Source organism: Xiphophorus maculatus, chromosome 18 (assembly GCF_002775205.1).
Source record: "Xiphophorus maculatus strain JP 163 A chromosome 18, X_maculatus-5.0-male, whole genome shotgun sequence".
NCBI classification, from domain to species: Eukaryota; Metazoa; Chordata; class Actinopteri; order Cyprinodontiformes; family Poeciliidae; genus Xiphophorus; species Xiphophorus maculatus.
Window position 1 is genome coordinate 2,273,744 of NC_036460.1, and position 20,017 is coordinate 2,293,760.

The 20,017-nt window shown below is 36.6% G+C and overlaps 1 protein-coding gene across 2 annotated transcripts; it reads right to left on the reverse strand.

The window, feature by feature from the left end:
- Nucleotides 1–3,847: 3,847 nt before the first annotated feature.
- On the reverse strand, nucleotides 3,848–19,629 carry LOC102235085 (cullin-5). Of its 2 annotated transcripts, none has more exons than XM_005810541.2 (19): nucleotides 19,580–19,629; nucleotides 17,917–18,026; nucleotides 16,598–16,697; nucleotides 15,789–15,965; nucleotides 15,184–15,325; nucleotides 14,750–14,895; nucleotides 13,132–13,212; nucleotides 12,848–12,941; nucleotides 11,754–11,884; nucleotides 11,007–11,114; nucleotides 10,050–10,114; nucleotides 9,837–9,969; nucleotides 9,630–9,761; nucleotides 9,374–9,497; nucleotides 8,269–8,444; nucleotides 8,025–8,186; nucleotides 6,692–6,810; nucleotides 6,433–6,556; nucleotides 3,848–5,162 (listed from the first exon to the last, which is right to left on the reverse strand). In XM_005810541.2, exons 1-19 carry the CDS (start codon nucleotides 19,601–19,603, stop codon nucleotides 4,968–4,970), a joined length of 2,343 nt encoding a protein of 780 aa, XP_005810598.1. In that variant the 5' UTR covers nucleotides 19,604–19,629; the 3' UTR covers nucleotides 3,848–4,967. The 2 variants fall into 2 exon arrangements, with proteins under 2 accessions (XP_005810598.1, XP_023207752.1); XM_023351984.1 differs by having other exon boundaries at nucleotides 17,917–18,062; nucleotides 19,580–19,603.
- Between the last annotated feature and the right edge of the window lie 388 nt (nucleotides 19,630–20,017).

Genomic DNA, 20,017 nt, shown 5'->3' on the forward strand with positions numbered 1-20,017 from the left:
GGGAGAGGGCGATACCATCACTGAGCGGGGGAGACAGACAAAAACCTTCTGATCACCGGATTAAACCACCAGGAAGTAGCTGATTTTATTGGTTGTGTTTGGAGATATAACCTCTAGTAGATAATAAATACTAAAAACATAAAATAATATAGCAGCAAATAATGTGGAAAAAAACACATGTACCCTACGTAGCAGAAGAAGTGGAATCTTCCATTAGTTTCTTAAAGGGGCCGTCCTCATTTTTGGCACAAGTGTTAGGAAAACCTTCACACGTTCATTAATGGAACCAAAATACCAGTTCTTAATCATTATCGATTCTTTGCATGGTAAATACGAACGATTACTGTGATATCCAGCTACAAAAGTAGCCAACTGACTAAAGTTACAGCTTTACCTGATAACAATTTAATTTTTCTGCATAGCATAAATTACATAAAAAGAGTAACCCATCAAGTAGAGGTTGTAAAGCACAATTATGCAACTAATTTACTGAGATTCAAGTCTAATTATGAGAATAAAAGTAATCAATTACACTTTAAACCAATTTTGAGGTTTGAAGTAATAATTGAAAGAATAAAGGTAATAAATTTCAAGATTTAAAGTCATAATTACAGAAATAAAAGTCAGAATTTCAAGTGAATTTTTTGAGTTTTAGTCATAATTAGAAAAATAAAAGTTGCAATTTTAATCAATTTAAAATTAAAGTATTAAAATAGTTGTAATTTAAGTCTGAGCAGGAATTACATATAAAACTTAGAATTGAAACTTTTATTTTCACAATTAAGACTTCCTGTTGCAACTTTTATTTATTTTTTATTTCACAGCAGAAATTGTCTTCTATAAGTTGCTGACAGTTATTTAATGGTCATATATATTTTTAAAATGTTGCAACATTTTTACCCCTACTTATTAAATATTTGTAACATCTTCTGCTAGAATGTAAAAAATTACACATTTAATCGTTTAAATCTCCAGAAAGATGTTTTTTTCTTGAACTGAGTAATCTACTATACTTCTCCCCCAGGAAAACACAAAATCTACAATTACTAAAGTTTTTTCAGAATTAAAGCACACTTGACTATTTGAAGTAACTTTTAGAAACTTCAGCAGTTTTAGTTAAACATAGTACCAATTTTTTAACTTATGAGGATTATTACCCATGCAGAATGACATTTTCTCTCATCTTTCCCATTTTGAGGAGTGCCTACAAGAAATAGCCCTCTGTTATATCATGCTTAAGGTCAAAAACGTTTTTATTTTTTTTTACTGTGACAGAAAAGGTCCCATTGTAAAAAGTAGATTTAATCAAATTAAATACCAAAATAAAACCCATTTTTGAAAAACCTAGTTTGTAAGGAAAGCGCTTTAAAAATAAAAACTACATTTTAAAGTTTAGTTTCGGTATGAGATATCTAGTTGCAGTGAGATATTCAATCAGCAGGTCATTTAATCTCCACAAAGAATGAAATTATTGTCTTTAATATCAATCTTGGTCATGCACTTTATTTCCTGCACTGATGTTAATAACTCGAATGAAGAAAACAATTAAAATTGTTATTGTTTCTATGAGTTTATAGCTGAATGTATAAATTAACTCGACTCACATCACAAAGAAAGGGAAAAGACATCAACACAGATGTTTTAGAAGGACTTTATATGAAAGCAATATGAGCACAGAATAGATCCATGTAAGGAAACGAAGAGCCCTCCTGATTTTTATCACATTAAACCTCAATAAAAAGCATTTCTATGAACAGGTGGGAGTCCAGGTCTAACAGGATGTCTCTCAGAGCTTCATGGTTTAATGAAGTAAGGATTAACTTCTACACTTGCATGTTGATTCATTTTAATGTTGTTGAAAGGTGGATTTATTTCAGTAATTCAAATTGAAGAAATAAAACTTGTATATTGTAAAGATTTGTTGCACACAGTGATATATTTCAAGTTATTTCTGATGATTATGGGTTGTAGCTGAAAAAACGTCCCGGAAAATAAAAATATTGAATAAGATCAATAAAAACAGATTTGATACGGAAATGTTTTTGTCTGTACAGATGTAACAGTTGATCTGCAGACATTGATACTTTCCACAAGCAGAGCCAAAAAGGGTCGGCTGCTAAGAGTGCAATGGAAAGTTGAGTGGAAGGTAAAAAAAAAAAGGTGCAAAACCAAAAAGTATGAGCATAACAGTTGGATTCCTTGTATCAAACAATTCTCAACCACAAACATCAGATATTCTTACTAGAGCAGAGGGAAAAGATGCTATACTAGCTGCGTTTCCACTGGCCATAAAATTGGGTAAATTGGAACTACAAAATTAAATTTGCTTAAAGGAAACAAGGCAATTTTGAAAAAATGTGTTTTTGACAAACACTTCCTGCGCTACAATGAAATGGCTGTTTAGGTTGTATCAAAATTAGTGTATTTTGCAAAACTGCAATGGAAACGCCTTTTCTGTGTCACATGACCAACAACCATGTTACTACTGGCGGAAATGACGAAGAAGACAAATAGGAAGTGGTTGGAGGATGATGGCGCAGGGTCATTTTTAATGATTTATCGCATTACGTAACATATTCGAATGTGATTTTAATTGCATTTCTTATTTAATGGAAACATCAAAATTGAAAACTTGTGTTTTTTCCCCGCAACATTAGCAGGATATCTATAAAGCTTTGCAACCATTTGTAATGGAAAAGCAGCTGGTGAGGATTTGGGTCAGCATGTCATCTGCTGGTTCTGGTCCACTGAGTTTTCTGAAGTCCACAGTTAACCAGGAAACTCTAGAGGTCTTCATGCTTCCCTGACCTTTAACACCATAGAAAATCTGTAGGGCGAGGAAGATGAGAGACTCCAGACCCAAGAAGGCCGATGGTCGGCAGGGAGCTATAAAAGAAATCTGGGTTTCCATTACACCTCAACAGAACCACAAGCTGATCTCCTCCATGCCACGCCGCATTGATGCACTAATTTGTGCAAAAACCATCCCGACAATCACTGAGTGTAAAGATGTGAATACTGACATATATGTTTAAAACTTGTGAAAAAAGTCTCAGACACTGAATTTAGCGTTTTCTTTACCTGTAAGTCATAATCATTAAGAATGGAAAGAAACAAAGCAGAAATATTTTACTCTTCTGAGATATCTGACAAGAAATACTGCACTTTTATAAAATATTCTAATTTTTTCAGATGTATTAGTTTTAATGTTGTTGGCATGTTATCAGTTGTGAACAATAAACATCAACAGAAACACTTGAAATAAATAAATAACTGTGTGATGAATCTTTATTGTACACAAGTTTAACTTTTTCAACTGAATAAATGAAATAAATCATTTGAGGATGATGCATTTGTACAGAAGTGGTCACATTAATGTATGAATCTACTGCTTCATGTGGAAGTGGTAGTTGCTAATTTTTAAAAAAATATTTCGTCTGTTTTTGCAAACTTAATATCAGCTTCAAGTGACTTTAGATAAGACAGAATATGCCCCAATATGTGAAACTCTAGAGCTGAGAGAGGGTGTACTTTCTTTTCCCACTTGCAAAAACACAAAATCTTTGAGTAATTTTGTTAAAAACTTGAAATAAGACAAAACTAACTTACAAGTAACTTTTCAATTAGATGTAGGAGCTTGTTTTAGCTCTGTAGATCTTGAATATTGATTTTAAAAACTACTGGTTAGTTCCACATGGAATATTTTTTTACTTATAACATGGAAAAATGTAATAAGTATAAAAATCTGCCAGTTGAATTAGAACTTTTTCATCAGCATTGAGGAATTATTAAAAACAAGCTCATATATATTGCTGAAAAGTTGCTTGTACATTAGTTTTGTCCTATTTTAAGTATAATAAGATGTATGCACTAGAAACTAGACATAAAAAATACTTGGTAATATTTAGTGTTTTTGCAGTGTGTATACAAACACCATCAGGCTTACTTATTAACCAGAAATGATAGAAATTATCTTTTTTCCCCTGTTGATCTGATTATTTTGACGCAAAACAGTAACCTGGTCATTAATTTCACTTTGTCCGGCTTGGAATTTAATTTCATAATGTCGAGATCATTGGTTCATACACACCAAATAAATAGTTTGCAGTGTGATAACGGTTCAGCAATGGACTAAAAATATGAACTGTTTAACTGCAATCACATGGCAGAGTCAGATAATCAAAAATCGACTTTGTAACGGCGGCAGATCCTCGGTTCGCAATCACCTCCATCACAAAGTGTGATCGTTTTTCCGTTGATGGAAAAAACAAAATAATAACAATAATCATAGAGCAGCATGCTGTTGAAAGTGCACATAGAGATACACACACATAAAAGAACACGTACACGTCATGCACCCAAACACACGCAACACCCACGCGACACAAACACACACAATTTGGCAAAAAATACTCCTCGGTTCTCTGAACTAGTCCTTTCGCAGTCTCCGCTCCTCCCAGTCGGCAACTTTCACTCGCAATTCTTCTGAGTTTCAACAAGAGCGATAGCGAATAGGAGGGATGCAAGATGGCCGCCGCAAAGACGGCAGCCGAGGCCTCAAGAGAAAGCGAAAGACTGTCCTCCCTTCGCTGCACACGTCACCCTTCTCTTCTGCAGCTCTCTGCTGAGGAAAGTAAGGCAGGAAGTATTTAATTTTTAGTGTGTAACTGTTTTTGTTTTTCTTCTGAGCTGAGCTGCTGGCAAAAAGGCCCGCCGTGCCGTGCGTTTCCCCCCGTTGGACACTAGAGGGCAGCGAAGACAAACAACGACTCAACGCTACATCTTTAAATGACACACCGGCGTCACACAAACAGAAAAAACGTCCACACTTTTGTTGAAAAGGCTCAACCTCGTCCCTCCGTCGACCTTCGTCAGGCCTCTCCCTCCGTTCGGCTCCTCTTCGGGATCACAAAGCGCCGGTAGCGGCCCCAGCGGTAAAAGAAAAACAGCGGAAATGCACTCGTTGCCTAGGCCATGTAGATGAAGGTGTTGATGTCCGATTCGTCCCTCTTTATATATTTGTGTTCGATGAGCCACTCGATCTGCTCCTTTATCATCTTCTTCTGAGGCAGAAACATATTTTTCAGGATTTCCACCAGCTCCGTTTGCAGCTGAGCGTTGCTGATGCGCTTCCTCATCTTCATGATTTGGATGATAGCCTCCTGAACACAAAATGCGGATTTTTAATTAAAACTACTTATTTTTTTCCTCATTTTATCCACTTAATAACAACAAATTGAAATTTATTTTAACCAGACATACAATAGCCGCGTTTTCATTCACCATATAGCAGCGCAAACTGGAATTACGAAAATAAATTTGCTTACTGGAAACATATCAATTTTGAAAAAACTCGAGTTTTTCAATAAAAATGTTTTGGCGCTAGTTTGAGGTGGTTTTTCGGCCAAATCGAAATTAGTATATTCTGCAAAGGTGCAATGGAAACACCTTTCTCACATCACACTAGTCACATGATCAACAGCTGGATGTTAGTACTGGCGGGAAAAACGAAGAAGACGACAGTAGTAGCTGGGGATGATGGCGCTGCATGTTTTTAATGACCTACTGCGTGAACACGTGAGATTTTTAATTGCGTTTTTTACTGAGTGGAAACACCGCAATTGCAAATTTGTGTTGTTTTTTTTACATTAGTGAAATATTGACAAAGTATTGAGCACATTTATAATGTAAAAACAGCCAGAGAAACCCTTAAAGAAAATGTAATGCAATAAATGTCCTTTGTAAGTCAAATATAATTAGGAAACCAAGCGAAAGCAAAGCTGCTAGAGGCAAACATGAGGGCTTGGCACAGAAACTTAAACTGATTCTACTGTTCTAGAAACGAGACTAAAATACTTGGTTTTTCTAGAGTATAATGTGTTTCACACTGCAAAAACACAAAATCTCACCAAGTATTTTTGTCTAGTTACTAGTGTAAATATCTTATTACACTTAAAATAAGACAAAACTAACTCATAAGTAACATGTCGGAAAGATATATAGGAGCTTGTTATAAGTCAATAATTCCTTAATATTGATTACAAAATGTAGTGCAGATTATTTAATTTATGGCATTTTTACAATTTTATAAGTGAAATAATCTGCCAGTGGAATAAGTGCTTTTTCATCAATATTGGAGGATGGACTAAATACAAGCTGCTACATCTTGCCAAAACGTTACTTTGTCTTATTTCAAGTGTAATAAGATATTAACACTAGAAACTAGACTAACATACTTGGTGAAACTGTGATTTTACAGTGCAGTTTCTCCAGTTGCTGTGTGTTTTCATTAGGGTCTTTGAAGTGTAAACATTCTCATGTAAATTTGATCTGATGCCACCAACATCCTGGAACTATCAACCATAAAATGAAAGGACTTGTTGACCCGACTCGTTGCCGTCGAGAAAGCAGCAGCGCAACCCGGCAACATACCTGAGTTCTGAGTATTCTGAGCTGAACGATTCCTTCATTCTCTTCCTCTCTCATTCTCTCCGTTGTGAGCTGCAGCCGACCAATCAAATTGATCTTCCCTCTCTTCTGAACTTTGGAGTTTTTGCTGAGAAAAGACACAGAATCCCAAAATATTCAAATGTAATGTGTAAAAAATTGGACCGTCGAGTTTTCCTCTCCGAGTCTTCAGCATTTATACCAAGATAAAGGAAATAATTTATTTTCTGTTGCAGTGACCTACATGAGCGAGAACTCCTGGTTAACGTAGAAGAGCGTGGCATCTGTAAAGTCTTTGGGTGAGCTAACGGACGGGTCATACGACAGGACTTGCTTCTTCAGTTTAGGAAACGCAACCAGAGACTGTAAAGACAGAAAACAACAATTCATGTGGTAAAATACCAAGTATATCTGGTGTAGTTTCTGTTGTAAATATCTTATTACACTTGAAATAAGACAAAAGTAACTTACAAGCAACTTTTCAGCAGGAAATAGCAGCTTATTTTAATTCCTTAATATATTGAGGAAAAATTCTAGTTCAACTGGCAGAGTATTACATTTCTAACAAGACATTTCCCCTTGTTCTTAGTGAAATAATCTGCCAGCGGAACTTGATCTGGGTTGCTAGGTTACGCGCTGAGCTTGGCTGGGGTTGCTAGGTAACGGTGTAGTGGTACATTCTACTTTATAGTGAGAAAAAATTTCTTCTCCACTGGCAGATTATTTCACTTATAACATAGAAAAAATTGTCTTGCAATAAATTTAATAATCTGCCAGTGGAACTAGCAGATTATCTACTTTTTATCAATATTAAGTTGATTATAAGCAGAGGGTAAGAGTACTCAAAAATTGTACTCCAGTAAAAGTATCAATACTTCAACATATTTTTTACTCAAGTAAAAATGAAAAAAATATTTGGTAAAAAAGTCTACTCAAGTACTGAGAAGTTGATCAAATGATCAATCATTTAAAAATGATTGATAATCATCAGATACACCAAATTATAAAATTAAGTGGAAATATTGGTATTTTAAAGACAAAAATGCCAATAATTCATGTAAGTAACAAAAAATAACAAAATTGGGCAAAAAAAAGTTTCCAAATCAGTTCCTTTCAATAAAAAACTTATGAAACTTTAACAATAACTGCAGGCGTGTGTCTGTGTCTGATGAATGTTTGGTTAAAACATGTTTGTTTTTCATTCAGTGGGTACAAAATCCAGACATTTTACTCAAGCAAGAGTAGAAATACTTCACAGTAAAATTAAAATTAACTAAAAGTAAAAGGTAGTGTAGCAAAAATACTCCTAAAAGTTATTTTTTTCAAAATGTTACTCATGTAAATGTAATTGAGTAAATGTAACTAGTTACTACCCAACTCTGATTAGAAGGTAACTTTGTTTTATTTCAAGTGTGCTAAGATATTTGCACAAGAAACTAGACCAAAAATACATGGTAAGATTTAGTGTTTTTGAAGTGACAGAAATCTCCACAGGTCAGTTATGAGTCTTATTGAAACAAACTTCATGCAGCTGAAAAGAAAAACAGATGTTTTGGTTTTTTTTGTTTTGTTCTGACCCAAAGCGTTCGGCGCAGCTCGGCGTCAGGAAGCTCCGTGGCCAGTTTGAGGTTCTCAAAGCTGATTTTCTCTCTCGGCCTCTGATTCCAGGCAAACAGCACGGCGAGCTGGAAGGTCGTGACCTCAAGGTCGTACTGGCCCACCTCGTTCTTAAAGGTGATCTGAACAAACAACAAAAAGATCTGAAAAAGGTTGAAATGTGGGGGATTAAACTCAGACACATCAGGAGTCTGTTGCACTCACGATGCCGTTGGACATGAGGTGATGCCAGTGGAGTTTCCGACCGCTGTGGTTCCTCTTGTAGAAGTCCTCAACCTCGGGGATCAGGTCCTCCAGCTCCGTCGGCAGCGAGACGAAAACCTTCTCGCTGCTCCGTGACCACGCCCCGGCGTTCAGGATTTTAATGTTCACGCTGTCCGCTGCAGAAACACGAACCCATTTGGGTTTTTCATTATGGTTCAGCTTTGTTTCGTTCTGACTTTGTCCAGTTCAGTTAGTTTAATTAGGTGGCAGTATTTCTCTCTTCTTCTACACTGCTGCCTCAACTTTACTTCATATCAAGTTCTGGAAACGATATGACAACTAACAAGTCACATTTATCCTCATACATTGGAGCAAATAATACAAAATTTCTTTCAAATATTTCTAAATTAGCACCACGAAATCAGCGATTTTGACTGGAGGAAAAAAATCACAAAAACAATCACAACAGTTGAACTGTGTTCATTAGTATTTATCGAATGCAGAGAAAAGCTATTTAACATGGAGGAGCTTCACGGTGTGAAACCTATTGACTCACAATTAATACTGAACCTGATTTGTAAGGATGTACAAACTCTGTGTGAACAACAAGGTTCTGCTGGCAGAGTAAGTAACACGTAGGCTACATGTCCGTCTTAGCTAGCAGATAAAAGCTACATTAGCTTAGCTAATTTTGCCAGTTTGGCAGTAACTATTCCAGAAAATATCACTGATATTTATCTTAGTATCACACAGGTGGGTAGATTATTCACAAACTGTGACCAAGTAATAGCTGTAATGTACTTATATTGTTTATAGGTTATATAGGAACGTGGCTTGTTTATTGTTGTCATAGCAACTGCCCGCCAAGGTGGCTCTCAGTTACAAAGTTCACAGAAGTGAAATGTCACCTGAGAACTACGTATGTATTAGGCTTTAACAGAAATGTCAAAGTCAGCGTTTAACAACTTTTAAACTACAACACAAAAAAACTAATTTCAGTTTTATTATCATTTCAAACAGAAGTGGCAGCAGAAACTCAGAAAACAGCCACTGGATTTGGGTTTATCGACCTGTTTTGTGTTTTTAGTTCAGTTTGCAGTCGTACCTGGTAGAGCCAGCTTGTTGTGTTTGTGCATTTCCTTGAAGACCTGATTGAGATCCTCTGAAACCTTGATGTCCTGAAACATCCTGGCCAGCTTGTTCACATAGTCAGCAGGCATTCCTACTTCCTACAGAGACATAATCATAAGCTCTTTCCAAACACAGAATTGGTTTGGAATTAAAATTCAAGGATTTCCAGCACCTGCACCAGGACCCTGTAATGATGATTATTTCTGTATTCGTCTGTGAGTGAGACTCACCCTCAGCCACTCCACCATGTTCTCCTCAATCTCGCTGTCGGCTGAAATGTCCAGAATAAGGCGCCTCGTCAGGTGAGCTTTGTGGTACCGCATGAAGACGTCTTTGTTCTGGACGTACTTCAACACCAAGAGCTGCAGGGACGGAGGAGAAATCACGAAACCGGCGGCAGGAAGGAAACAGGCGAACGGGTCAGGAAATCCACTCACCACTTCTTTGAGCTTCAGCTCAATTTCTTCAGAGGTAAGTTTCTTGCTGAGGGGCGTTTTCCTCAGCAACATGTCACAGTAGTTCGCCAGCAGCTCGGGACATTTGGACTCGGGCTGAGTTTTCATTCCCACCCTGATTAAAAACAAACAGTCGAACGTTGACACTAACGTTACGACACAGCGACGGGTTTTAACGGGTTGTTCCAGACTCACCCCTTCTGCTTCAGAGGCAGCTCCAGCTTGAAGATTGTTGCATCGTTGACGACGGCTTTGTAAGCCTTGGAATGAAAACAACAAAAGGAATTAAAAAATGTAAAGCGAATGTGTAAAAAAAAAAAAAAGAAAAGCAAAGTTGTTGGGTTTTGTCATTATTACTTTGACTATTTATTTAGGACAGAAACACTATTTCATTTTTTATTTTAGGTTATTTTTTCCATTTTATTTCTTTACTTATTAAATATTTGTTTTAATTTTTGTTTTTGAAATATTTTATTCATTATCTTATTTATATTAGTTTTTTAATTTTATTTATTAAATATTATCCTGTCATAAACTTTTAATTTATTAATATTTACTTAAGATTTTATGTTTTATTTTATTTTTTTATTTATTTAGTTTTTGTTTTAAATTTCATTCTTTTTTAAATTTATTTATTTGTTAAATATCTAATTATCCTGTCATGAATTCAAATATTTTAAATACTGACAGACATTTTTTCAGGTGAAGATGGAAGTCTGTTTTTCAGGTGAATTTTCTGGAATGTTTCCTGGAATAGTGGCAGCTGTCATAAATATTCATAACTGGATAACAACAGAAATCAAATAGTTTGTAAAAAGGATCTTATGAAGTTTTCCATGCTGATGTGGAGCAACAGTTGATTTTTTAAAGGCTATCAGTACTAATACATGTCTTCATTGGCACGCCAAAACTACAACTATTATCTATTAAGAGAGCTTTAATTGGAAGCACCTGGCTGCTACTTTCCATCTTAAATCCTACAAAAAACAAGAGTGTTCTTTATTTTTCCCCACATACAAAGTCTCTCCCTTTGTGCACTTGAGGTTAGATTAAAACAGCTTAAAAGCCAGGTAGATACCAATGAGTCCGCTTATTTCTATGAATAACTCTAAGAGCAGAAGGTTGGTTCTGAGGGTGAAACTAAAAACACACCTTATCTCTTGCTGTGAGGAAGCGCGGGTCATCCTGGAAAGCCTCCTTCACCAGTTTACTGAAGCGATTAAACAACGTCAGCAGCTGCTCCACATACTTCTCAGAATCCTGCAACAACATTTAAAAACAATCAGAGTTCGGTAATAACTACTTACATTTACTTAAGTAACTTTTTTGGGGGAAAAAAATACTTTTAGAAGTATTTTTACTATGCTGTACTTCAAGTAATTTTATTATGAAGTATTTCTACTATTATTTGAGCAAAATTTCTGGATTTTCTTCCCACTGAATGAAAGACAAACAAGTTTTAACCAGAAATTCACCAGACACACACCTGCAGTTTTTGTTAAAGTTTGTAAGTTATCCACTGAAAGAAACTGATTTGGGAAAAAAATATTTTGCCGGATTTGGTTATTTATATGAATTATTGTGAGTTTGTACTTAAAATACCAAAATCTCCACTTAACTTTATATTTTGGTTCGTCTGATTATGTCATTTTTAAATATTAATTGATTGATAATTTCCTCAGTTAGTACTTGAGAAGACCTTTTGCCAAATATATTTCCACACTTAAAGGGACACTTTTCACTTTTACTTGAGTAAAAAGATGTTGAAGTAGTCCTACTTTTACTTGAGTCCAATTTTTGGTTTCTCTACCCGTCACTGAAAACAATGAGCTGTTTCATATTACCCATAGATGATATGATCAGAAATGGCAGCTGAAATACTGGAGTCAGTAAACGTACGGTAGTGATCGTCTCAGCGGCAGCGACCATGTCCGCCAGTCCAGCATTAATGATGTGCTCTTCTAGGTCCTTCAGCATGGGCTCAATCCCACTGGGAACCTTGTCCATTAGTGAAAACATGAGGTGCAGCTCTGCTCAGGGAGGGGAAAAACAAGCAAACAAATCAGAGGAACAAAGCATGACGGAGGAAGATCACAAGCAACATTTATTAAATTTTCAGCTGTTGTGGTTCGCAAACGAAGCAAACCCTTTGAAAAACCTGTTCCCCTCCTCGCCTGCGGAGGCGCTGCAACAAGAACCAATGAACGGAATGACATAAAAACCTCTGAAGAAAATGAGCGCAACTTTCTACTTTATGAAACGTAATCAGAACCACGTTTTCCTCGCCCTAAGTGTCGGCTACGCTACACGCAGTCTTGTTGCCATAGCAACTGACAACAACAGGATTCAACACCAAAAACACTCAAACATTTCCCACACAAAGAACAAAACATCCAGTCTGTTACAGTTTAATGTTTTCAGTCTTGATGTTTATTTTGTGATTATTAATAAGTGATCTCTGAGGTAGATTAGCTAACACTGCTCATAGCTAAGCTAACACAGCGGTGGTTGATTATCTAAACGCCTACTGATGATCTGTCGGAGTTGGTGTTTAGGTCACTTTTTCATTTTAATTCTTTAACTGAACCAAAACACACCGAATTCTACATCGCATCTAAATGTTAAAGTTGTCATAGTCAAGCTAGCATCACTGACCTACTTCCCTCTACCTTGCTATTGTATTCTTAATTAAAACTCTTTCCAGACCTTGTTAGCTAGTTGTCATAGTGTTGACATATAGCAGCAAAGTACTGCATCCCTTTTCCTTTTAAACATCAGACGCACATTTAAGTTTTAGTGCATTATGTTAACTTAACAGCTAAAACCAATGCTAGTCATCGTTAGCGCGGAGCTTTTTGCCCTCCAGCAGGGAAACGGGGGCAGGATCTTTACGTCACGCTGTAAGGGGTCCATAATTCCCTTAGTGAAAAATAATTGTCATAATTTACTTTAAAGATTACGATTTATTAGAAAATAGTGTTCTGGATACTCACTCTCTGTCTCGTTGCGTTTAATCATTCCTGGACATTCGGCTAGGATGGTCTCCTTGAACGAAGTCACCAAAGCGTTAACGCAACACTCCATAAGCTGCAAGGGAAAGAAACAAGACACGTAAACTGGCATCCAACACATATATAAACTTACCTAAACCTAAAAAATACTAACTATGAGGGTGATTATGAATAATATTGGTTGTTTTTGTGTGTTTAATGCATGACTTCCCTTTTCAGGAGATAAATAAAAACATGATTTAAAGGAACTCATGAAAGACACCTACTGCCTGAACAGAATTACATTCACGTCGTGTCTCTAGATATCGAAGCGCTCTCTTCTCCTCCTCTCTGAGTTTTGCATCAGCCTGCAGGGGAATAAAAAGAAACAAACAGGAAGCAGAGAAATAATGTCAAACGTGTTGCAACCACAAACTTCTGCTTATTCAGTTGGGATTTTAATGAAATTTGGAGAAGTGAAAGAAAAGCGTAACGAGCCTTTTGCCACAAGCAGCGTAGAGCTGTGATCTCCAAACTTTGCAGTTTCTGACCCAGAAAATAAAAATGCAAGAAGGGTCGTGACCCTCACTCCTGTCTGATATTAAGGCATTTTGACTGGGCATGTAAAATTGGCTTTTTTGAGCTTCACATCATGTTATAATGTTATCTCATCAAAAACATACATTGAGTGTTGCCCTCCCCCACTCAGCTCCTTCAGACTAGCCAACTGCAATTAGCAAACACTTGGTGGAACTGTGCATGTGCTGAGCTTTAAGGAGCTGCATCTCAGAGCAACGCTGGTAAAATGTTGTTAAAGGGAGCCATGTTGTGATTACTTCCTGAAGGCGGAGCTTCAGAAAGAGCAGGAGCTTCTTAAAGACACAGAGGTCCTTTTTCCTCTGCATTCTTTCTTAAGCCATATTTGATATATTCAGCACTTTTCTAACCACTGAAGTTAACATACTCACTTGAGTGCATTATAAAAATGGAACTATGTGTCTGGAAAAACACATAATATTACCCCTTTAAATTATTACTTCTAAGACGCGTATGCTTTTTTATTGACATTTTTGGTATTTAGGTTGATTTCAGAACCTAATCAAACTTATTTGTGACCCCAACTTTGAAAGATTCAGATGTAGGAGACAGGAAACAAGTGGAAAAAGTTGCCATTCATTGTGGTAGAAATCCGGTCCTTGTTCTACGCTTTGCTTTATACAGAGGGTCTGGATCACTGAGAAATGATTGACTCTGTTGCAGTTTTAAACAACTAGATCTGATTTTACCCAATCGCTACCTTTTGGCCATGGCATATGTAATGCACAGGCTCGAGGAAACTTACCTGAAATTTCCTGTGAAAGCAATAAAATGTCTTGAACGTTTATCTTTTTGCTCCGAGTTTAACTTCTCAATATTTGTAAGCATGACCAACAGAGAGAGAATGGTTTTGTTCACTTCCTCTCCTGCTATTGCTAAAACTACAGATAAACTATAATTATAAAACAGCACTTTTTCCACCCACTTTTGTGACATTTTTCAAAATCTGAGGCGGGGCTTCACTTTTAAAGAGAGCGTCTTTTACCAAGTACTTTTACCAAAAATAGTGGCACAAATTTGGTTCTTATTATTAAGAAAATGTTTTTTCTATATCAATAAAATAGAAAACAACTAAGCCCAAAAAAATGGTAAATACTTTCTGTTTAGAGCTAAAATAATTTAGAGATACATTTTTCTCCAAGTCAGACTACTTTGAGTGTTTTATTAAAATACTGCATGCTAATTACACTAATTATCATAATTTTTTTGCATGTATTATTTGTGGTTTTAGACACCAGAAAGAATTGTAAAATCTTACAACTACATAATTAAAAGACTAACAAGAAGGAAACTTTAAAAAAAACATACATATTTCATGTAGTTTTGGACACCGTTTTGCTGCAGGTAGGACGGTGCCTGTGTTCTGTAGAACCTCTCAGTGGAGTCCAGGTAGGCTTTCTCAAAGTTATCCCTGTAGATCTGCAGCTTGTCCTCCGGGTTGGAGCACAGGTTGACTGGAGAGGGAGAGGAAAACACTTCATGGCGGTCGCATTTCCTCCACAACCACAGGAAATAATTGTCCAAAAAAAGCAACATGACAAACGGAAAAAAGCTATAAACAGAAATCTGCAAAAAGAAAACAACTGAGATGCTGCATTGCAAAAAAAAAAAATCTAAATAAACTTGTCAATATATTTTAAAATCTCTTCTTCTCTGCAAACTCATTTTCTGGCTTGTTGTGTTTCTTCACGCTTCAATCCAATCTGCTTATCGTTACGAGTCGACTTCACGGTCTCTCTTACCGTATGATTCCCGGACGCCGATAACGAGCTGCGAGTCGAAGGCCTCGCCCAGCCTCTCTGCGTGCACCAGCTTCATCGCGCTGTCCTGCAGGCGGCTCTTAATGTTGGAAAATATCGACTCGTTCCACGTGTCCAGCATCAGCTGCAGAGAGTGAAACACGTTGAATCTACACAAAATGTTTCAATTAAGATGCAAAAGAACTCCTAATAACCTGTTTTTTAACTATTAGAGATTTTTTCCTCGGTGAGTCATATTTGGAGATGGAAACATATTAATAATCACTTTTTGATAAATGAATTTATAAGGCAGCTGATCAATACTGTCTTTCTGATGTGTGAGTTTCTATTTTCTCACCATTTCTTTATGTGCTTCCTTTTTATTACTCCTCACTAAAGGTGGGTAGAGTAGCCAAAAATTGTACTGAAGTAAAAGTAGCACTCCTTCAAAGTAAAAGTAAAAAGTATTTAGTAAAAATTCTGTTGAAGTACTGAGTAACTGATCAAATTGTGGATTTCTACAGGCACTGCTTGCTTCTGTGCTGACTTCCCTTCCTGCTGCTTCTCCTTTTTCAGCTTCGTCTTCCTTTCCTGTTTTCCCGTCTCACCTTGCGTACGATGCTGTCCTCCATGTTTGTTTTCTTGTTGCTGCCCTGCTTCCCCATCAGCGTGATCTCTAGCTGACAGAACGGTTTGGGCAGGATGTCGCACTGAGTAAAGAACTTCCTCCACTCCACGATGTACGCCTTCAGCAGCGCCGTGTCGTCTTGGTGGCTCAGCACGCGCTGCCATGGCAACAGATACAGAGGAAAATGTACTTCCTGAAAACTCCAAGGAATTGAGTTTGTATGCGATAACATACAAACTCAATTTGTATGTTGAGTATGTCTTCTTAATACAAGTTGGTTTTAAAAGACCAACTTGTCTTTTAAAGTTGGTTCAAAGGACAAAAACAATTTTAACTGGAGATCAAAAATTTTTTTGTAACTGCAAAACAAGAATGTGAAGCTAAAAAAACCTACTTTTCTGATTCAATGTGTTACCAGTTTGTCAGGTAACATTTCTAAAGTAGCAAAACTAAACCAGCTTTAAAATAGTTTTTCCACCTTCTGGAGATTTCTTTTTATACTAACAGTCTGACCGACAGAAAATAAGGTTTAAGCACCAACATGGTGACTGTAAATTGGCTACAAGTGGACAGACAGTAGAAGATCAACTGTAAATGAATAAAGAAGCAAAGGTTAAACAATAACCTTCAGAAATCCTGGAGAGCTGTAGATCGGAACCACGTAAAAAGTTACAGAAACGTCTGCCTCAAATGGAAACCTGACATTAGAGTTACCTAAATAATATAAGAGTGAAAGAGAATTACACTGAAACAAAAACAAACACTGGAGATAAATAAGAAGCTTCTTACGGTTTGTGCTTGTTTGATGAAGTCGAGGATGTCTTCTTTGAGGGCTTGGTGGATTTTAGCAGGACCTTTATCGTCCCATAAACAGACAGCATGGACGTCACTAGGAAGGAAAAAACAAAAAAAACATGTCCAGCCTGTTCATATGTGAGAAAAACAATGATCTTCAAGCAGAAAATAGTATATTTTAGACATTTAAGCAACTAAAAGTTTTCCATCTGAGGTCATGATATAGATCAGGTTCTTAAATTATTTAGTTCTTTTATTTAACCTGAAATGTATAACAGAGTATTAGGGCCAAACAAAAAACAAACATATATTTTACAAGAAAAAGTCATACAAGATTAAATCAAACTATTACTATAATAAAGTTTTATTTTTACAATAAAGTTTTATGACAAAAAGTCACAATACTATAAGAATAGTCGTAATATCACCAGAATAAAGTTGTACAATAAAAGTCTTCATAAAATGAGAGTAAAGATGAAATAATACAAGAAAAAAAGTAAAAAATAAGTCATAATATCACCAGAATAATTCCTGCAATAAAGCAGTTTCAGCAAAAAATAATAATATTATGAAAATAAAGTTGGAATAACAAAAATAATTCTGAATGATGCAAGAATAAAGTCGTATGACAAAAAGTCATAATATCACCAGAATAAAGTTGTATGAATAAAGTTGTATATGTTTACTGAATGAAGTAGTAATTTTAGGATAAGTCCTAAATAAAATGAATAAAAAATGTAAATAAGGAATGTTGAGCCTCCTGTTACTTTAACAAATAATAAATACTAAATCTTTCAACACATCAGCACCAAATTATCAGCACCAGGACTTGAAACGACTAAGTATTTAAATAAAACATCACAGGCTATATTAAGCTTTACATAAAAGTAATACTAACAGTAAAGAAGTCACAATATATAGTTTTTAATGTGTTGTATTAATATGCAAATGGCCCAACAAATTGAAAATAACAGAACTACAAAGCTTGTGTGTTAACAAGAGGTCTCACTTTGACATAAACTGTAGGTCTGTATCTTGTAATGGACAGAGTATCCCTACAGATAATTTTACACAAACTGGAAGCTGATCAACTTTAGTCACAGTTTCATTTTACCAAAAGCAGGACGTGAGTAAATAAAGTAGTGGCCTTTAACCTTTGACATCTTTAGCATCATATGAAGGAAACTCTGTAGAAAATAATAACCAGCGATGGTACAGGACCCTCCGCTTTCGTCCACTCCACATTAAAACTAAAGCAGTTGTTTCTACAGAAGCAGCAGCTCCAACGCGACGGATCAAAGAGAGACTCTTACGAGAATAAGTCGAACCACTGTTGCTTGGTGACAGCCTCTTGTCTTAGCAGCTTGAGAACGATGGGCCGCATCAGGTCCCACTTGTCCTCAAACTGCAGGGACCCCTTGTTCTGCCAGAAAGACATGTGGGAAGGGTGGAGGAAAATCTAATATTACAGCACAGAAATGAGAAAATACAGGCTGAGAGTGAGACAAACGGTATAACAAAGAGACGCACCGATCAGGGTCGATACCGATTACCGATGCCAAACCTGTCGGCAGTTTTAGTTTCTGTTTCTTAAATCACATAATAAAGAAGAAAAATGCAATGCAGGTTCTCTGATAGAAACAGCACTGTTGTTACTAGAGCTGAAACGATTGGTTAATCGTGATTAATCGGTTATTTAAATAATCATCAACTAATTTAGTAACCGATTGGAGGAGGTAGACTCAAAAAAAGAAATTTGTTGAAAATATTCAGAGAATTAATTAACCCAAAACTTTACAAAATAGATATTATTTATATTTATATTTAACTCCTCAAGTGCAAACTTTTTGACCTGCTAGCTAGTCTTGTTATTTAGCTGGCTAGAATTTGTTCATCATAACCTCAGCTTTTGTGTTTGCTTCATTAATATGTCACATGGTAATGAACATGGTGATGACTGACACCAGACATCTAGCAGAGTTTTACAAGCAATCAAAATTAGTATTTTGTATAGAGTATTGCTGTTTTTGTTATAGTTTTTTTTATATGTTAATTCACCTCAAGATGTGTAATAATGGCTATAATCTGGTTTGGATGTATGTGACATTTTTGTGAACCATATAAAGAGTTAGTAATCTCTTCATTGTGGTTTGATAGACTACGGGCCCCAAAACAACATCTTCCTTAGGGCCCCCAGAGGGCTAGGACCGGCCCTGCTACGGATTATCAGGCATGTTTAGACACTAATATCCTGTTAAATGTATAATCTAGGTCAGCAGATTTACACCGGAGCCAACATGAAGCTACCTAGCAGGTTAGCGGATATTTGGGGGATTAAAGCCTAACTAACCTTATTTGGGATCTGCGTGTCTCTCTGCAGACTAAACTTTTGGCTGAGCTGAATATTATTTTTGAAAGGCCTCCCAGGAACAGACGCTAGGTTTAGCAGCCTTATTCAGAGGTTAGCTAGTCAAAATAAAGTCCAAACAGAAGCAGTGTGAAGCGGTTCTGCTGTGGGCGTGTGGGGGAGTTCGTGGCGTGGAGGTCTGGTTTCCTTCAGAACCGTGTTTCTAGTGTTTTCTCCCTCCAGTGTTTCGGCTGGAACCTGCTTCTTCTGGTCCATCTCTCGGACTGACCCACGCAGGGATCCGTGACTAGCTAACGGTTTACAGCTCTGTGTTCGGTTCCGAATCTCAGGAAGAAGGCTGGATTCGGGGGGCCGGAGGGGAATGAAGAGATTAGAAGAGGTCGACATGATCGGGGAAACGAACCCCGGCATAACACCGGACTTCAACAACGGCAGCGGCCACTTCAGGCGCACCTTTCTGGGTTTTTATCACATAAATGCTAACATCAGCGGAGATGCGTGGAGGCTGAAGCACCGAGAACATTTATCAGCAGTTAACCTAAAAAGACGTAACAGCAACGAACCTAAATGTGCGCAGAAACAGTGAATGTAATTCAGCTGCTTCTTACCTTTAACAAATTAGGCGTCGCCATGTTTCTCCAACTTATCACCTCGCAGATTCTCGCGAGACAGGTATCGGGATTAGGTAATGGTAACCCAGCTCACCGAAATAAACTCTCCTGCTTCTAAAAACAGACCTGGTCGTTTATTTAATAGTTAATGTCGTTTCAATATGGAACATGTCTGATTACAGCTAAAAATTCATTTTAATTCTATTTAACTAAAGTTAAAACGTCTAAAAGCAACACCCCTCAAGATTTTTTACTGTTGAATAGAATAGAATAAAATAGAAACAGCCTTTATTGTAATCAGATGTTGTCAGATGTAAAAGTTCACAAAAAATCTTAGTGTTTAAAACAATATGTAAAAAACAAGATTAACAATAACATTATTGACACACTGTACACGTACAATGCTTTAACATAAAGAAAATACTGTCTAGTTTG